The 16,735-nt window shown below is 45.1% G+C and overlaps 1 protein-coding gene across 5 annotated transcripts in view; it reads right to left on the bottom strand.

Annotated features, from left to right (window-relative positions):
• Positions 1–1,064: 1,064 nt before the first annotated feature.
• Positions 1,065–16,735, bottom strand: part of LOC122429624 (BOLA class I histocompatibility antigen, alpha chain BL3-7-like) — a 37,931-nt gene continuing 22,260 nt past the window's right edge. Inside the window, exons 1-8 of one of the 5 annotated variants that reach the window (XM_043450113.1) lie at positions 14,401–14,871; positions 9,674–9,970; positions 7,436–7,711; positions 6,337–6,612; positions 6,125–6,220; positions 5,675–5,725; positions 5,277–5,315; positions 1,583–1,719 (exon numbers count right to left, since the gene is read on the bottom strand). In XM_043450113.1, coding sequence (XP_043306048.1) covers positions 5,311–5,315; positions 5,675–5,725; positions 6,125–6,220; positions 6,337–6,612; positions 7,436–7,711; positions 9,674–9,970; positions 14,401–14,500 — 1,101 coding nt within the window. In that variant the 5' untranslated portion in view covers positions 14,501–14,871 and the 3' untranslated portion in view covers positions 1,583–1,719; positions 5,277–5,310. Of the gene's footprint in view, positions 1,720–4,490; positions 4,643–5,276; positions 5,316–5,674; positions 5,726–6,124; positions 6,221–6,336; positions 6,613–7,435; positions 7,712–9,673; positions 9,971–10,565; positions 10,795–14,400; positions 14,872–16,735 lie in introns of those variants that run through there. The other 4 variants (XM_043450115.1, XR_006266072.1, XM_043450111.1 and 1 more) reach the window with 4 other exon arrangements.

Raw genomic sequence — 16,735 nt, 5'->3', positions numbered from 1 at the left:
AAGTTGTCTTAGAGCTCAACATTCAGAAAACTAAGATCATGGTATCTGGTCCTATTACTTCATGGCAAATAGATGAGGAAACAGTGAAACAGTGTCAAACTTTATTTTTGGGGGCTCCAAAATCACTGCAGATGGTGATTGCAGCCATGAAATTAAAAGACGCTTACTCCTTGGAAGGAAAGCTATGACCAACCTAGACAGCATATTAAAAAGCAGAGACATTACTTTGCCAACATAGGTCCGTCTAGTCAAGGCTATGTTTTTTCCAGTAGTCATGTATGGATGTGAGAGCTGGACTATAAAGAAAACTGAGCGCTGAAGAATTGATGCTTTCGAACTGTGCTGTTAGAGAAGACTCTTGAGAGTCCCTTGGACTGCAAGGAGATCCAACCAGTCCATCCTAAAGGAGATCAGTCCTGGGTGTTCACTGGAAGGAGTGATGCTGAAGCTGAAACTCCCAATCCTTTGGCCACCTGATTCAAAGAGCTGACTCATTGGAAAAGACTAGTTGTCTGACTCTTTGCGACCCCATGAACCACAGCACACCAGGCCTCCCTGGCATCACCGACTCAATGGACATGAGTTTGAGTAAACTCCAGAGTTGGTGATGGACAGGGAGGCCCGGTATGCTGTGGTTCATGGAGTCGCAAAGAGTCAGACACGACTGAGCGACTGAACTGAACAGACTAATCTAAGAAAATACTGCTATGATTTATGTCCAAGTATGTTTTGCTTATCGGAGAAGGCAACGGCACCCCACTCCAGTACTCTTGCCTGGAAAATCCCATGGACAGAGGAGCCTGGTAGGCTGCAGTCCATGGGGTCGCGAAGAGTTGGACACGACTGAGCGACTTCACTTTCACTTTTCACTTTCATGCACTGGAGAAGGAAATGGCAACCCACTCCAGTGTTCTTGCCTGGAGAATCCCAGGGACGGGGGAGCCTGGTGGGTTGCCATCTATGGGGTCACACAGAGTTGGTCACGACTGAAGTGACTTAGCAGCAGCAGCAGCATGTTTTGCTTATAGTCTCTTCTAAGAGATGTATGGTGTCAAGTATTGCACTTAGTTCTTTAAACCATTTTAAATTTATTTTTGCATATGTCGTGAGAGAATGCTCTAATTTCATTGATTTACATGAAGCTGTCGAGCTTTCCCATGCGCTGGGAGGTTTTTGATTATTGATTCAGTCTTCTTACCTGTTATTGACCTGTTCAGCTACTCTGTTTCTTCATGATTCTGTCTTGGTAGGTTGTGTTCATCCACTTCTTCTAGTTCCTCCAGTTTGTTTGCTGTATAATCATTCATAGTCATCTTTCATACTCCTTTGTATTTCTGTGATATCAGCTGCAACATGAAAGAGTCTTGAAAGACAGACTATGTCCTTCCATGAGAGAGAGGAAAACTCAGTTCCCCAAATATACAGCTGGGAAAGATGAGGAACTCTTAGTCACATGACACATGCTGAGTCGTGACTCAGGACATAATGACCCATATTTGCTCGGTGTGCTCAAGGCTTTTGGCAAAGGTGGTGAGTGGCAGTAGTGACATTCAGTTGCCAAGAGCAATAGTGATAGTTCTAGCCACATAGTTGAGTCTTAGCATCAGGGGTGTCGTCATGAAAAGGCAACTGTGCCCAGCAACAGAGCAGTGGTTCCTGTATGTAATTCAGTTTAGAATGACATCACGAATTTTGTTCCTGAATGTGCTGACTCAGCCCCTGAAATAAAATGAGCCAAGTATGTAAGCATATGTATACACACACACACACACACACGCACACACACACACATATACATGTTTAAATTAGAAAAACTTGGAATGCATTGATTGCACCAAGATGTGAGTGAGAAGTCAACGCAGGGAATAGTTTCAGAGAATAAGCATTCAGAGATGTTCTTTATGCTGAGCTGATAACCACTTCCCTCAGTTTTCCACCTGGCTATATATCCCAGGGTAGGGCAAACAACATAAATGTCCCAGGAGATGTCTTGTTTTTTTCTCCCCAGGAAAAAACATTTAATTGTGGATTTAAGACGCTTCCCCAACCTGAGCGCTCTGATCACTGACCCTTGGCAGTCGTCCACAACCTGGCTAAGACCTAAGACTGCTTATAGGTACTGCTGCAAAATACTCAAGCCTCTCCCTAGACCCACCATCTCAGAAAGCTGAGCACAGAGCCCAAGACTTGCTTATTCAACAAGCCTACAGGTGAGGCTGATGAACAGCCATGTGGGAATCCTGCTCTACGTTCTTGCTACTAAATGTGTGCTCTGAAGATGAGCAGCATCAGCACCAGCCTTGTTATAAGTTCGGATTCTTACATTCTACTTTGGACCACTGGAACTTAATGAGATGTCCGGGGAATTCTCATGCACAGGTAAGTCGGGGACTAACTGGTCTCTGTGCTGTCTAGACGTGTGTCAAAATCGTGCAGTCTGCTCAGGTGCGTGATCCGATCAGACTGTATAGTGCTGTGAGGTCCAAGGTTCAGCCCTTGTTCCTTCCTCGTCTAATCACTCTCAGCAGTCCTCAGCTTATAAATAGCATTTATATGGTGTCACTTCCAAAATCTATTTCTCCACCCAAAACATCTCTCCTAAATTCCAAACATGTGTCCCAACTGACAACCTAACTTGAATTTCTAATAGGCATCCAAATTCAGCATTTCCTCAACTGAATACCCATATTTTTTTGTTGTTTAGTTGCTAAGTCATGTCCAACTCTTTTGTGACCCCCATGGACTATAACCCACCAGGCTTCTCTATCCATGGGATTTTCCAGGCAAGAATACTGGAGTGTGTTGCCATTTCCTTCTCCAGGGAATCTTCCAGACCCAGGGATCGAACCCACGACTCTTGGGTCTCCTGCATTGGCAGGCGGATTCTTTACCACTGAGCCACTTGCACAGTCTGAAAGTCTGGGTGTCCTCTTTCTCACAACTCAGACTTAATCCATTAGGAAATGCTGTAAAGTCCATCTTTAGATAGATCCAGTTCTAGTCACTCTGCAATATTTTCCCTGCCCACACGTGAGACAAGCACCAACATCTCCAGCCAGGACACTGCACTATGTCTACAGTCTCCACTACTGCCTTGTTCACCCTTCACTTCTTAGCTCTGTCCTCAGCACAGCAGCCAGACTGATGCTTCTAAAAAGAAGTCATACCAGGTCCCTCTTCTCCCAAAACTGTTTTGGAGCGCTACTGTCTTCCTCAGAGAAAGGTCAATCTAATATTCTCAAAGCCCACATGATCTGGGCACACATGAGACCTCATCTGAATTCTTCGCTCCACCAGCCACACCTGCCTCCTCTTCCCTCTTCCTTGAACACAGACGCTCTCCTGCCCTTGTGCATTTGCATGGAAGCTCCTCTGCCTGGAAAGAACGTCTCCCAGACATCCTTGTGGGCATTCCCTCATGTCCTTCACATCTTTACTCAAAGGTCAGCTTCTCAATGAGGCCCACTGACCACCCTAGTAACACAGCCACCTTCCCTGTCCCTACACACTCATATTCTGGGTCACCTTCCTCAGATCACTTACCAACCTCTAAGGGAAACACCCCCTCACTTACTAGGCTGATAATGCACACTCTGCCCCTTCTCACTAGAACAAGCTCCACAGGCCAATAACTTTGCCTGACTTTGGTTTTCTGAAATTTCTTAGATACAAAAATAATGTGTGATGTATCTGACACAACACATAGATCAGGTGAATGAATGATAAGTGGACAGCACCTCTGTATTCTGTTGGACTCTGTGCAACCTCATGGAATATAGCCCACCAGGCTCCTCTGTCCGTGGGATTTTCCAGGCAAGAATACTGGAGTGGGTTGCCATTTCCTTCTTCAAGGGATCTTCGTGACCCAGGGATCAAACCCGGGTCTCCTGCATTATGGGCAGACTCTTTACCATCTGAGTCGCCAGGGAAGTCCATATTCTAAAGGCAGTGTCTTTATTAATGTAGCTTAAGGCCACATGCTGTCTTGCGGCAGCTACAGCACAACGTTCACTCTGACTGCTGTCAACGCTGCCTTGCTTTTCTCACAAGTGCTGCTCTCCCTCCCTCCCCCAGCTCCTTCCTCCGACAGCAACCCTCCTGCACACCACAGCACACAAATTCATGTCCCACTCAAGAAAGCAATGGTCCCTGACCTATGGGTCCTATTTCCCAAACCACTGCAAATCTAAATTAGACTCAGCTTTATAAATCCATGAGTCTGGATTTGAGCCAGCACTAGCACTTCTAGAGCTAAGAGCACAGAAAACAGTCTTGGAAGGAGGGTAAGAGCTGGATGAGTCATTTCTGTAGAACAAAGGCACTACAGTGAGCAGGGGCCTCCTGAGCCTTGTGGGGACAATAACAGGCAAAAATTACTCCTGCTCCTGTAGAGATGGGGGACACCTAGAGGAAATTAAGACTAGAATTCAGATGCAAGAACAAGAAGAGGAGTAATTCTCTATAGAAATAAAGAAAAAAGAAATCAACACCTAAAAGACGAGGACTGAGGACCAGACCCAGTCCTGAGCCCTGGTTGACCCGGCCACATAAGGTCCTCACTGGCCGCAGTCCAGAAGACAAGACAAGGTTCAGGTGATGGCTCAGTCCTTGTGATCACAGGTCTTGATGAGACAAGGTTCTACTGAAGAGACAAGGACAAAGGAGTTGAGAAGATGAGAACAGCAGCGACCATATCAAAGCCCATGATGCTCTGACTGGCCCCAGGCCCCGTCCACACTCAGCTCCTCACAGCCTTCTCCTGCCTCACCTGCAACAGAGTCAGCATAGCAAACACACAGATTTTAAAAGGTTCTCAGCACTTCCATTCATTTCTCGCAAAATTTAAGAATCTTCCTAGCCTTTAATTAACCCACCAGCCCCACCTCATGACAAGAATCAGAAAAAACAAATTCAGGACTCCCCTGGTGGTCCAGTATTTAAGAATCCGCCTGCCAATGCAGGAGACACAGGTTCGATCCCTGCCCCGGGAAGATTCCACATGCCATGGGGCAATTAAGTCTGTGAGCCACTACTACTGAACAGAAGCCATTGTAATGAGAAGCCCATGCACCACAACTACAGAAAGCCAGTGGCAGCAACAAAGACTCAGGGCCAAGAATAAATAAATAAATAGAAAAAATGAATTCATATCCAGATTCCTATTTTCAATAAGGAGTAAGAAGTTGCAATTCAGTGTTAACATGGAGTTAAGACAAGGATGGAGATTGCCCAGTCCCACCTCATCACAAAGGAGGAGGGTGGGGGCATAAACAAACCTTGTATCACTCAGTTCCAGACAAAGCCATTCTCTTAGACTGTGAAAGAAAATAATCATGAACAAATTCAGGTCAATCATCATAAGTGGTCATTCTCAATAGCCCCCCCATATGCTCAAAATGTCTCATCAAAGAATCTCCATCACCCAGTGTGTCCCCTCTGCCCCCAAGTTCTCTCCCATTGGGGGTCCCTTAAGAGTCTCACTTTTAGGATCAGTGAGAGCATCAGAGCCCAGAGCACTGTTGCTGCCTGGGGGAGAACAATCCAGAACCTGGTGGGAGTCCAGAGATGGGGTTAAAGAAGGAATCATGGCGTGAGCTCCCCCATCAGCTCCCATGTGCACTATTCCAAGGATCTCAGGGTTTGCCATCAGACCCTACCTGTGCTCGGTACTTACTTGCAGTCTGAGAGTAGATTCTATTTTTCCAACTTGGAGAGTGATAATATCCTGTGAGAAGTCAGGCAGAAGACAGGTCATGAGCCCCTAAAGAAACCACCTAGTCCCAGACCCCAGGGAAGTTTCCAGAACTGTGACTGAAAACCCAGGGCGGGACCAAAACCATGAATAAAGTCGGTGTGCAGGGCCTGAACCAACCACCTGCCCAGAGGCCTGTCCTCACAGTGACCTTCCCTGACCTTCAGTGTCCCCATCACCAGATTCATCATGTTGATACTGGTCTCCATTTTCACATGTGCCTTACAAAGAATAAGTGCAAGCAAAAAGCTCCAGACTTACCAAGCACACGTGTGTGGAGGTTACTTTCCAGTAACGAGGCAGCAAACTTCTACCTGGGCTTGAAACCTCCAGTGAGACAAGAAAACTCAGATCACTCCCTCCCTTCCCTACCTGAGCGCGTCTTCATCCCGATCACAGCTGTAAGGACCATGAGGAGAACCAGGCTAACAGCGATGCCTATGATGAGAACGGAGATCTTCAGAGGTTCTGTGGAAGAAAGGAAAGGGGCCCTGACCTCAGGCATGAATCCTAACCTTGCTGAAGTTCTCCTGAAGGCTCCTGATTACCTGATAATAAGGTTGACCACCCATCCCCCTCCTTACCCCATCTCAGGGTGAGGGGCTCCTGAAGCCCCACGTGCTGCACATGACACGTGTATTTCTGCTCCTCTCCAGAAGGCACCACCAGGGCTGCCCACTTCTGAAAGGTTCCGTCTCCTGAAGGCCTGGTCTCCACAAGCTCCATGTCCTGGGTCTGGTCCTCCCCATTGCGCTGCCAGGTCAGCGAGATCTCCGCAGGGTAGAAGCCCAGGGCCCAGCACCTCAGGGTGACCTCACGGTTAGAGATGCGGTGGTGAGTAATGTATGTTTTGGGGGGCTCTGTGGTACACAAAGCAGGGAGGGCTCAGGCATGGGTTTGCTGAGTAGCATCGACTCCAAAGACCAACCCACCACAACTCCTGATGGCTCATCTGCCAACCAGTGGGAGAAAGGGAACTTCCTCTATCTAAGGGTAGAGGGACCCACAGTAAGCTGAACCAGCTTCAAGACAAGGGTGTGGGAACTCAGTCTAATGTTCTCCTCCAGAATAAGAGCCCCTTCAAAGCCGCTTGACTCTTTTATCAAGTCTTTGGTCAATGTTTGCTAGATACAGGTGTGTATCTAGTAGGAAAGTGCCAAAAGGAAGAAAAATCTCCAAGATTCTGTGAAGCAGCTCTGTGTCCTCCTGAGAGTAGTTTCCCTGGCACTAATAAGAATGAGTGGCTCAGGGGACTTCCCTGGTGGTCCAGTGGTTAAGACTCCATGCTCCCACTGCAGGGGTTTGGGGTTCAATTCCTGGTCAGGGAAGTAAGATTCCACATACTGTGAGGTGTGGTCAAAAGAAAATCAAAACCAAAAATCCAACATTGTGAATCAACTATACTTCAGCAAAATAAATTTTTAAAAAATGAAAAATAAAGAATGCGTGGATCAGATGGCACTGCCCAGGAGACTCAAAATAGGAAGTCCCCCCACTCCACATCTGTGACTTGTAGGGAAGTCATCATCAGCACACTGGCCCCAGCCATCCCACACTAAATATCTCACACCCCTGTGCTGAGTCAGTTCTGGAAGAGACACCCTCACCCACACTCTGCAGAGAAAATGGCCCAAGCTGGGGATGCGGGAAGGGCTGAGTGGGTGGGCTGTGTGAAGTCATTACCAGTGCGGTTCAAGGTCTCCCCTCCAAACGTCAAGTATCTCCTCAACCACAGGATGCACTCCTTCTCCAAGTAGTTCTTGTCTCTCTCTACATAGTTCCCACCGGCCTCCCATTTTTGTTTGGTGTATTGAGCAATGAACGTGGCTGCTGTGTACTGCAGAGGGTCCATATGCAAGCTCAGGTAGTCCTCACCGTCACAGCCATACTGCCAATGCCACGTGGTCCTGCCGTCCTCCAGGAGCTCACAGCCGTAGGTGAACTGGAGGGTGTGGGGACCTGCCCAGCCCCAGGACAGTGGTATCAGGCAGTGTCAGTCAGGCACAGTCTGCCCCCAAGGCCTCCCACCCATGGCGCCAGCCCCCCCACACCTTCCCATCTCTTATCTTCTTCTTAGAGGACATTCAAATTCCATAGACAAACTAGTTTTGCCCTAATAACGATCTCTTTTACTTACAGTCAGTTCTGCTGTGAGGAATGGTCTATGGTTGCTTCCAGGAGGTATGGAAAAGGCCATGGATTGGGAGTTACAGATTTGAACTCTGCCATGAACTGTGTCATCTGGGCAAGTTATTCATTCTACATTTATCTTGTATAAATGGAGGGTTAGATTATGACCTAACAGGTCTCTTTTAGGCTAACAGCCTCAGATTCTAAGCTCAAGTTCCTGAAAACAGGACCACACTTCACAGTATTAACACAGGAGGGCACAGTGTACAGAGTAGTTTTCCTTGACAGCTATGGACCAAATTTTATCCCTCCAATATTCATATGTTGAACCCCTAACCCTTGATGTAACTGTATTCGGAGATTCTAGGAAGTAATTAAGTTTAAATGAGGTCATGAGAGTGGCGCCCTAATCCAACAGGGACAAGAGGGGTTAAGGAGATCTCTCCCTCACTCCATGGGCACACACCAAGGAAAGAGAGAATGTGGCCGAATGCAAGCCAGGAAGTGAGCCCTTACCACAGAGAACCCTGCTGAACCTTGACCTTGGACTTTCCAGTCTCTCAAACAGTCAGAAGATAAATTTCTGGTGCTTAGATCATGCAGCCTGTGGTATTTTGTCATGGTAGGCCAAGCAGACTAATATTCATACTCTTGTTGTTTAATCACTAAGTCAGGTCACTTGCTGTTTAGTCACTAAGCTGTGTCCGACTCTTGCAATCCAACTTAGTGACTAAAGGACAGCAACACAAGACACTAGAGAAAGCAAATAGCATCAACAAGCCCAAACTGCTGAAAAATTTCTCAAATGAATTTCAAAGTCAAATATGAATAAATCTGAGATCACTGCAGCCTGGATTCAACACACGCGCTTCTGGGTTTCCACAGATTCCCAGCTCAAGTTCCTAGTCTAACACTTGTATACTCTAACTTTATTGTGTACCATCACTCTCTTCTTATACTGTGAGCCCTTGAAAGGCAGGGTCTACAGCAGTGCCTGTAAAATAACCATCGGATAAACCTTTGTTGAATTCATGTCCCTAGAAGGATCAACTGGTAAAAGCTGAGCAGCCTCAGTATTCAGCTTGAATTATACTTCTCACTGGCTTATGCCTTGATTGGGCTTCAAGGCCCTTTATAAACTTGTTTCAACAGACCTAAACTCTCAAGAGCCATTAACTAGAAATGATTAAATTTCAATCCATCCCCTGGGCTCACAAAAACAAATCCTACCCCACGCCTTGCTCCACCCTAATTTCCTACTGCTTGGAACATCTTTTATGTTCTTCATAGACCTAAGTAATACACATCCAACAGGTTCTATATAAAGTTCTGCCTCATTCATGAAACTCCGACCACTGGGGTATCTCATCTATGAATCTCAGTAACTATGGCCTTTAAGGAGGTTCCTGTCTTTGACATCTCTGGGTATGCAGTGAAGGGTCAATAAACTTTTCACAGAAGTGTGAGTACCTTCCCATATGAATTATAAGCTCTTTGAAGACAAACATCAGTTTATACTTTTCTGGATCCCCATTTCTAGCACTCAAAAGATGTTCAGCATATATCCATGACCCAATAAAACTGTTTAATTAATCTATTATTAATTCTTGTCACACAGACCCTATGCCATTGTGACCAGACCAGCTCAGCTTTCATTCTCAAGTGATAACTTGTACAAGTTCTTCTGCCCCAGCCTGACCCTATGGGAACACTTGTCGACAGCCTTTCACCGCTGGGGATTGGTATGAAGTGACAAGCACCACTTCCCTCTGCTTTCTCTGAGGCACCTACTTGTTTGCTTTTGTGCCAGCGCTCTGTTCAGACCATCCTCCTTGGTTTGGTTGTAATATCGCTGCACATTCCTCAGACTTAAGTGGAAAATCTTCATCCGACTTGTGAAGATCTTGGTCTCATCATCAAAGTAACTTGGCTCCTCTCTCAACCAGTGAACACAAGACTTTGCCTTCATCTCTTCACTGTCATAGCGAATGAAGGGCTGGTTGTCCACGAAGCCAAAAGCCATAAATGAAGGGACTCCTGGACCCGGTTCAGACACAACTGAGTAGAAATACTGCAGAGAGTGTGATCCTGAGGTGAGAACAAGCGACAGTGGGTCAGAGCGAGCTCCAGAATTTACTGCATGAGGATCTAGGGAATGAGCGTGTGTCTCATAGGAGACATGGCACAACATAAAACAATGAAAAGACAATTACAACCCTCTGCAGAAGTGAATTTAAACTGCACACAGAGTACGCACTGGGAGAATTTTAATAAATTAATGTACACACATATGTATACACATATAAATATATATGTATGCACTATACAAATATTTATGTGTATGTAACAACAACAATATATACATATAAATATTTGTATAGTGCTGCCATCTATGGGGTCGCAGAGTCGGACATGACTGAAGCAACTTAGCAGCAGCAGCAACAATAATATATTTACATATATACAGAGTAAGATTGATTTACTTTAAGGAATTAGCTCATGTAATTTTACAGGGCTGGCAAGTCCAAATCTGCAGGGCAGAGCTGCATGCTAGATACCTAAGTAAGACAGTATATTGCAGTTTATGTCCAAAGGCAGTCTGAAAGTAGAATTCAGTCTGAAAGTAGACAGGAGACCTGTCTTCCCCTTAAGGCCTTCAACTGATCAGATAAGGCCTACCCACATTACCAGCTAGGGCAGTAGTCCGAACCTTTTTGGAACCAGTTTCATGGAAGACAATTTTTCCATGGCCCCAGGGTGGCGGGGGGATGAGAACGAAGTGCAAATTTTTAAAAAGTACAGTTGCTTTACAACATCGTGTTGATTTCAGGTGTACAACATAGTGATTCAGTATTCTGAAAGACATATTCCATAACAGATTAAAGATAGTGTGTATAATTCCCTGTGCTATACAACAAATCCTTGTTGCTTATCTACTCTTTACTTAGTTTGTATCTAGTAAACCCATATCCCCAATTTGTCCCTCCTCTGTTCTCTCCTCTTGGTAATCTCAAATTTGATTTCTACATCTGTGAGTCTGTTTCTGTTTTGTAGGTACATTCATTTGTATTAAATTCCATATATGCTGCTGCTGCTGCTAAGTCACTTCAGTCGTGTCCAACTCTGTATGACCCCATAGACAGCAGCCCACCAGGCTCCCCCTTCCCTGGGATTCTCCAGGCAAGAACACTGGAGTGGGTTGCCATTTCCTTCTCCAGTGCATGAAAGTGAAAAGTGAAAGTGAAGTCGCTCAGTTGTGTCCGACTCTTAGTGACCCATGGACTGTAGCCTACCAGGCTCCGCCATCCATGGGATTTTCCAGGCAAGAGTACTGGAGTGGGGTGCCATTGCCTTCTCCAAAATTCCATATATAAGTAATCTCAAATAGTATTTTTGTCTGACATTTCACTAAATATAATATTTTCTAGGTCTAGTCACACTGCTATAAATGGCAGTTAAAATACATACATTTTAATTTATGAAGTTGTATTGAACATAATTCCATGTTTATCTGCCAGTTAAATTCATTCTTCTGTAAATTATTTATTCATAGCATTTCTGTTTTTAACAGCATTGTTCTTTTTTCAGAAGAATCTTTGCACTTCTACCCCTTGGCATGGGCTCCTTCTCTGATGAACAAAGTCCCTCTCACTGTGAACTGACTCTGACCCCACTCAGATCTCGACTCCATTGAGAAGCACCTAGGCAGTTCAGAGGTCATTCCTGAGGACCCAGTGTGCCGGGAGCCATTATGGGGGGTCCCGCCCGTGACGAGGTCATGAAGAAAATACCGGGCAGGCAAGGCCGTCCGGGACCCCATCCATGACGAGGTCACGAGGAAAGAACCTGACAGGCAAGGCCGTCTAGGATAAGGGACCCTCCAGGTTGGCCTCGGCCTCTACTCCACCCTGTATCCTCCCCCCTTTTCTACTGTTGTTCTTGTTGCCCTGTTGCAGATTCTTGTGTTGCCTGCTGAGAGCTCTCCTGCTCCTCTTTCACTGAATGAGGACCAACTTAAAACCCTAATTAATAAATCTCCTGGATGCAGCTGCCCTATGAAGGGGCCAGAGATGAAGGAAATGCTTCCATTCAAACATTTTGCTGGCATTCTGGCTTGTTTGATAAATGTGTGATCTCATTGCACAAAATGCTCTTGATTGTTCTAAACATCCTAAGCACAGTACGCTAACAAAAGAAACTATTAAGCATAGGCCCTTCATGGGGTGAGAAAAGCTCCACAAATATGATAGCCACAAATGTGCCTAACAGAAAATACTTTAGAGATTAGCTGGCGACTTCTTGCAGGTGGTTAACTTTTAGACTAAGAGCCTGTTTTGTGCCATATCTGCTGTTTCTGCAGTCCTTTGCATTTCTGTTCTGTAAAAATGTAATCCTATCTAGTTCCCATAGAGATGACGCTTATTAAAAAGAAAATAGATTAATTATAAGAAAAACAGGGTTGGCTACTGAAGGTGCTTAAGTCACACCAGGTGCAAGCCATAAAATGTTAGCAGGCCTGAAGGCCAAATGATAAGAAAGACTCTTGTGAACGAAAAAGTCTGTGGGTGACATCCTGTTTCTGTTGAAGGTCAAGTTGCTGTAATGTTTTGAGATGACCTGTGTGTAGGCAACATGCACTTCCCCCAAAGATGTTGTTAAGGGTATAAAGGGGCCATGCAAAAATAAACTTCAGACTTAGCCCCGAACTTTGTCTCACTCTCTCTCTCATTCGCCGACGCCGTTCATCCTGAGGGTTCCCCTGGATCCTGCTGGGGCTGGACCCCCGGCACCAGTGGACATGCAAGCCAGCAGTCCCTATCTGCTCTCTGATGATCCCTACTGTGACCCTGCACCTAACAGGGGCTATGCAGGGAGCAAGGCTGTGGTTAGATGTTCAGAGACACTGAACTCCAGTGAATGATTGTGGAGTGGGAAAACAACAAAAACAAGAGCAAAAGACACTGAATGCAAACTCCCCTTTATTCTTTCTAAGGCTCAGCCAAGCAGCCATAGGCTGGGTGACTTTCCATTTAGGCAAATAGGAAATGTATAAATATGGAAATGTTTACACCATACTCCTATTAAAGCACTCACCATATCACTTAAGCCTGCACAGAAATTGTTTCCTAAAAATTATCATTGTGTTGGAACATTTCCTCTGTGGTCTGCTGTTATCTAATTCTTTTAATGACTATATGAAGTAGCTGCTTAAATTCCATGTTAGAGGTGAGAAAACTGCAGCTTAGTAGCAAAGCTTTATTTAGAACCCATTTCGCCTTCTCTCTTGCTCATAAATAGGTAAGACAAAAAAATTCACCCTGCCAGATATGTTTCAGATATGTCAATTCACGTAAATTCAGATATGTCAAGAATTTGTTTCATTTTCCATGAGGTTTTACTTGTTGGTCTGGAAACATTTTACCCAGTAATTAAGTTATGAGTCTGGCTTTCCTTCTGGTTTTCTTGGTACACTTCTAGAGTCTGGAGTGCAACAATAGCTGCTGAGAAACTGTGCTAGGAGACCTATGTCTGGGAACAATGGTTTTGCAAACAATCTGCATATAGGAAACTACAAAAATTGTAGCTTAGTGGGTGGTGAGAGTTTTGCATCTTGTCCCTATGGGGTTTTCCTGGATGAGCCATACTTAAACAAATACTTCAGTGAAGCCCTTTTTCCATATGAATAAAAGATGAGTGTGTGTGCCACGTTATCTTCTTTCAGCTCTGTCATTAATCAAGCTTGTGATCAATTTTTTTTAAGTTATTTAAAATATTTTGTCTCATCTTTTTGGATTTGTTTCTGTAAATTTGCATACTCTACTTAATGTATTGGTATAATGGAACATATACATACTTTGTAAATAAATAAACACACTTGAAATTGTCAAGAAAGATGATCTAAAACCTTGGATACCATCCATCCCAAATTTTTGCTTCTGGCTTTGCCCTTCGAAAGGCTTTAAAAACGAAAGTTAAAGTGTTAGCCGCTCCATCCTGAACGACTGCATAGACTGTCCAATTCAGTTCAGTCGCTCACTCGTGTCCGACTCTTTGCGACCCCACATAGACTGTAGCCCATCAAAATCCTAGGGGATTCTCCAGGCAAGAAAACTGGAGTGGGAAACCAGGAACATCTATTCTGAGCAAGAGTACAGAATTATGACTTCTGATCTGGTTCAGAGATCTGCCAACCTCTTTCCTGTTTACACTGGTGCTGCTGCTGCTAAGTCGCTTCAGTCGTGTCCGACTCTGTGTGACCCCCAAAACGGCAGCCCACCAGGCTCCTCCGTCCCTGGGATTCTCCAGGCAAGAAAACTGGAGTGGGTTGCCATTTCCTTCTCTTGTTTACACTAGCTGCCCTTATTGACAGACCCCGCACAAATAATAAGCCAGTGACGGCCTGCACCAAGATTTTGGAGTCACCACTGAGCTTCCAATGCTCTGAAAAATCCCACTCTCGGCCGATTTCGGCTTCTTCTCCCACTGTCCCAGCCCGCCACCCCTCGCTCCCAACTCACGGGTTTGTGTCTCTGGCAGGAATGCCAAGAAGAAATGCAAGAGGACAGGGGCCCAGGGCATCGCCTTAGCTGTTCCGATTGGCCCAAGACTTCTGGGCATGGCTGGAATGCGGCACACAGGTCAGAGACCACCGGCTTCACGCTAGCTCAGGACCGCAGTTGGGGCGGCGCCTTACAGAAACTGGAACCGCGAAAGCGCAGGAAAGAGTCGGGGTGGGGGTGGAAACTACCACAGAGCACCACTCAGCGATGAGCTCGTCAGGAAAACACCATCTGGGCAAGAACATTTGGAGAAAACGAAAGCCCCAGCATATGGCATCCCGCATAGCCGATGCCACAGCAAGTCAGCCAGTAGCCCAGGTCTAGACGGGACCCACTCGCTTGGACTTCAGATCCTAGGCGGGCCTCTCCGCTTCGGAGCTTTGGTTTCTTCCTCATCCAAATGCAAATAAGGTTAATCTGTATTTGGAAAACTACGCTTTGGTTTCTTCCTCATCCAAATGCAAATAAGGTTAATCTGTATTTGGAAAACTACGGAGAAGTTAAAAGTGACTAGCAGCTTGGAAAAATGTAGCCATATATATGTTAAGTGGGGGAACGTGATGAAGAATTAAAACTGAATTGGTAGCCATGTCAAAAAAACATGGAGCATTAAGGAATTCCCTGGCGGTCCAGTGGACTAGGCGTTTTCCCTGATGAGGACCGCAGGGCAAGAAAAAAAAAAAAAAAAAAAAACCTATTTAGGGAGGAAATCGGCAATAAAGACACAAAAATAAGGTTCTCACTGGGGTGATTTTTCCCCCTCCAAGTTTTATGGTATGAACTGCCACTCATTTAAAATGTCCCGTCAGTCACACTGGCAGTCCTTTATCAGTACAAACATATGTCAAATCATCATGTCCTCCACCTTTAATGAATATGTTATAGGTTAATTTTATCTGAAACACCGGAGGGAAAATAAAATGTCCAATTAAAATAAATCCAGCAGGATTATTGTTCAAGCCAGAAACTACTATGAGGAATTTGGGAGGGGCGGTCCCTTCCCCTGCTCTGGAGGAAATGAGACAACCATTGAGTCAGAGCTGCCTCAGAGTAAGCTCCTTTCCATGGTTTGGCAGTTTAAGGGGAGAAGATTCAAATGCCCACAGTGAGGTTGAGGCAGGATGGTACAGCCTGGGACAAGGACATGGAGCCGAGAGAAAGATGAAAAAACTAAAGGACATCGCCTTTCCATCTCCTCCTGGCTTTTTGTCATCTGGAAAGTCTGAGAATTTTTATAAGCCAACCCTGGTTCCTCTTTATCTCCTTCTTCTGACATGTTATTGTAACATAAATAGGAACTTTTTAAACAGGAACTTTGTGAGCACCAACACTTTGCTCAGAAATCTCCTTAGCTACATAACCAGGTTCATTTCTTAAAATTCTGCTTCCCCCATAACTGCAGGGGATAATTTAGCTGAGCTTTCCACTACTATCAATACTTAACAAAGATTTCCCCCTTTTCTAGTTTCCAATAAGATATTCCTCATTTTCTTCTGAACTCTCACTGGCAGAGTTCTCAAAGCCCTGGTTTCTACCAAGTCTGTTCACAGAAATGTAGGCTTTCTCCAACATGCTTTTCTTTCGGCAGCACAGCAAGGCTTGCAGGATCTTAGTTCCCCAATCATGGATCAAACCCAGCAGTGAAAGCACAGCCAAAAAATAAAAATAAATAAAATGTTAGAAGTCTGTCCTGCTTCAGTCCCTGGGGTCGCAGAGCTGGACACAATTGAGTGAGTGAACAACATGATATTAGTTATAGGTTTTTCATAAATACTCTTTTATCAGGTTAAGAAAGTTCCCTCTGTGGCAGACAGACTCTAAGATGACCCCCAATGATCTTCTTCTAATATTTATGACCTTCTATTATCCCCCACCTTGAGACTGTCTCTGGGGCCTTTGAATTGTTTCTAACCAAGAGAACATAGCAGGGACTTCCCCCCATGGTCCAGTGGCTAAGACTCAGAGCTCCCAGTGCAGGGGGTCATTGGACTCCTGGTCAGAGAGCTGGATCCCACATGCCATAACAAAGACCACAGGCAGCCAAATTAAAAAGAAAAAAAATTTTTTTTTTTAAAGAGAATATGTCAAAAGTGATAGGATGGCCAGAGTCTGTTTTGCTAGTAGACTTTAAGATGCTCTGCTGTGCTGTCTTTGAGGAAGTAGCTATGTTGAGAGTCCCACGTGATAAGGAACTGAGGGGTGGCCACTAGGAGCTGAGGCAGCCTCCAGTCAACAACCAGTCAAGTCCCTCAGTCTTATGATATAACCACAGGGAACTGAATTCTACTGATGT

Source organism: Cervus canadensis, chromosome 28 (genome assembly GCF_019320065.1).
Source record: "Cervus canadensis isolate Bull #8, Minnesota chromosome 28, ASM1932006v1, whole genome shotgun sequence".
Lineage (NCBI taxonomy): Eukaryota > Metazoa > Chordata > Mammalia > Artiodactyla > Cervidae > Cervus > Cervus canadensis.
Note: the sequence above shows the minus strand (reverse complement) of the source record. Positions and strands in the feature narration are given on the sequence as shown.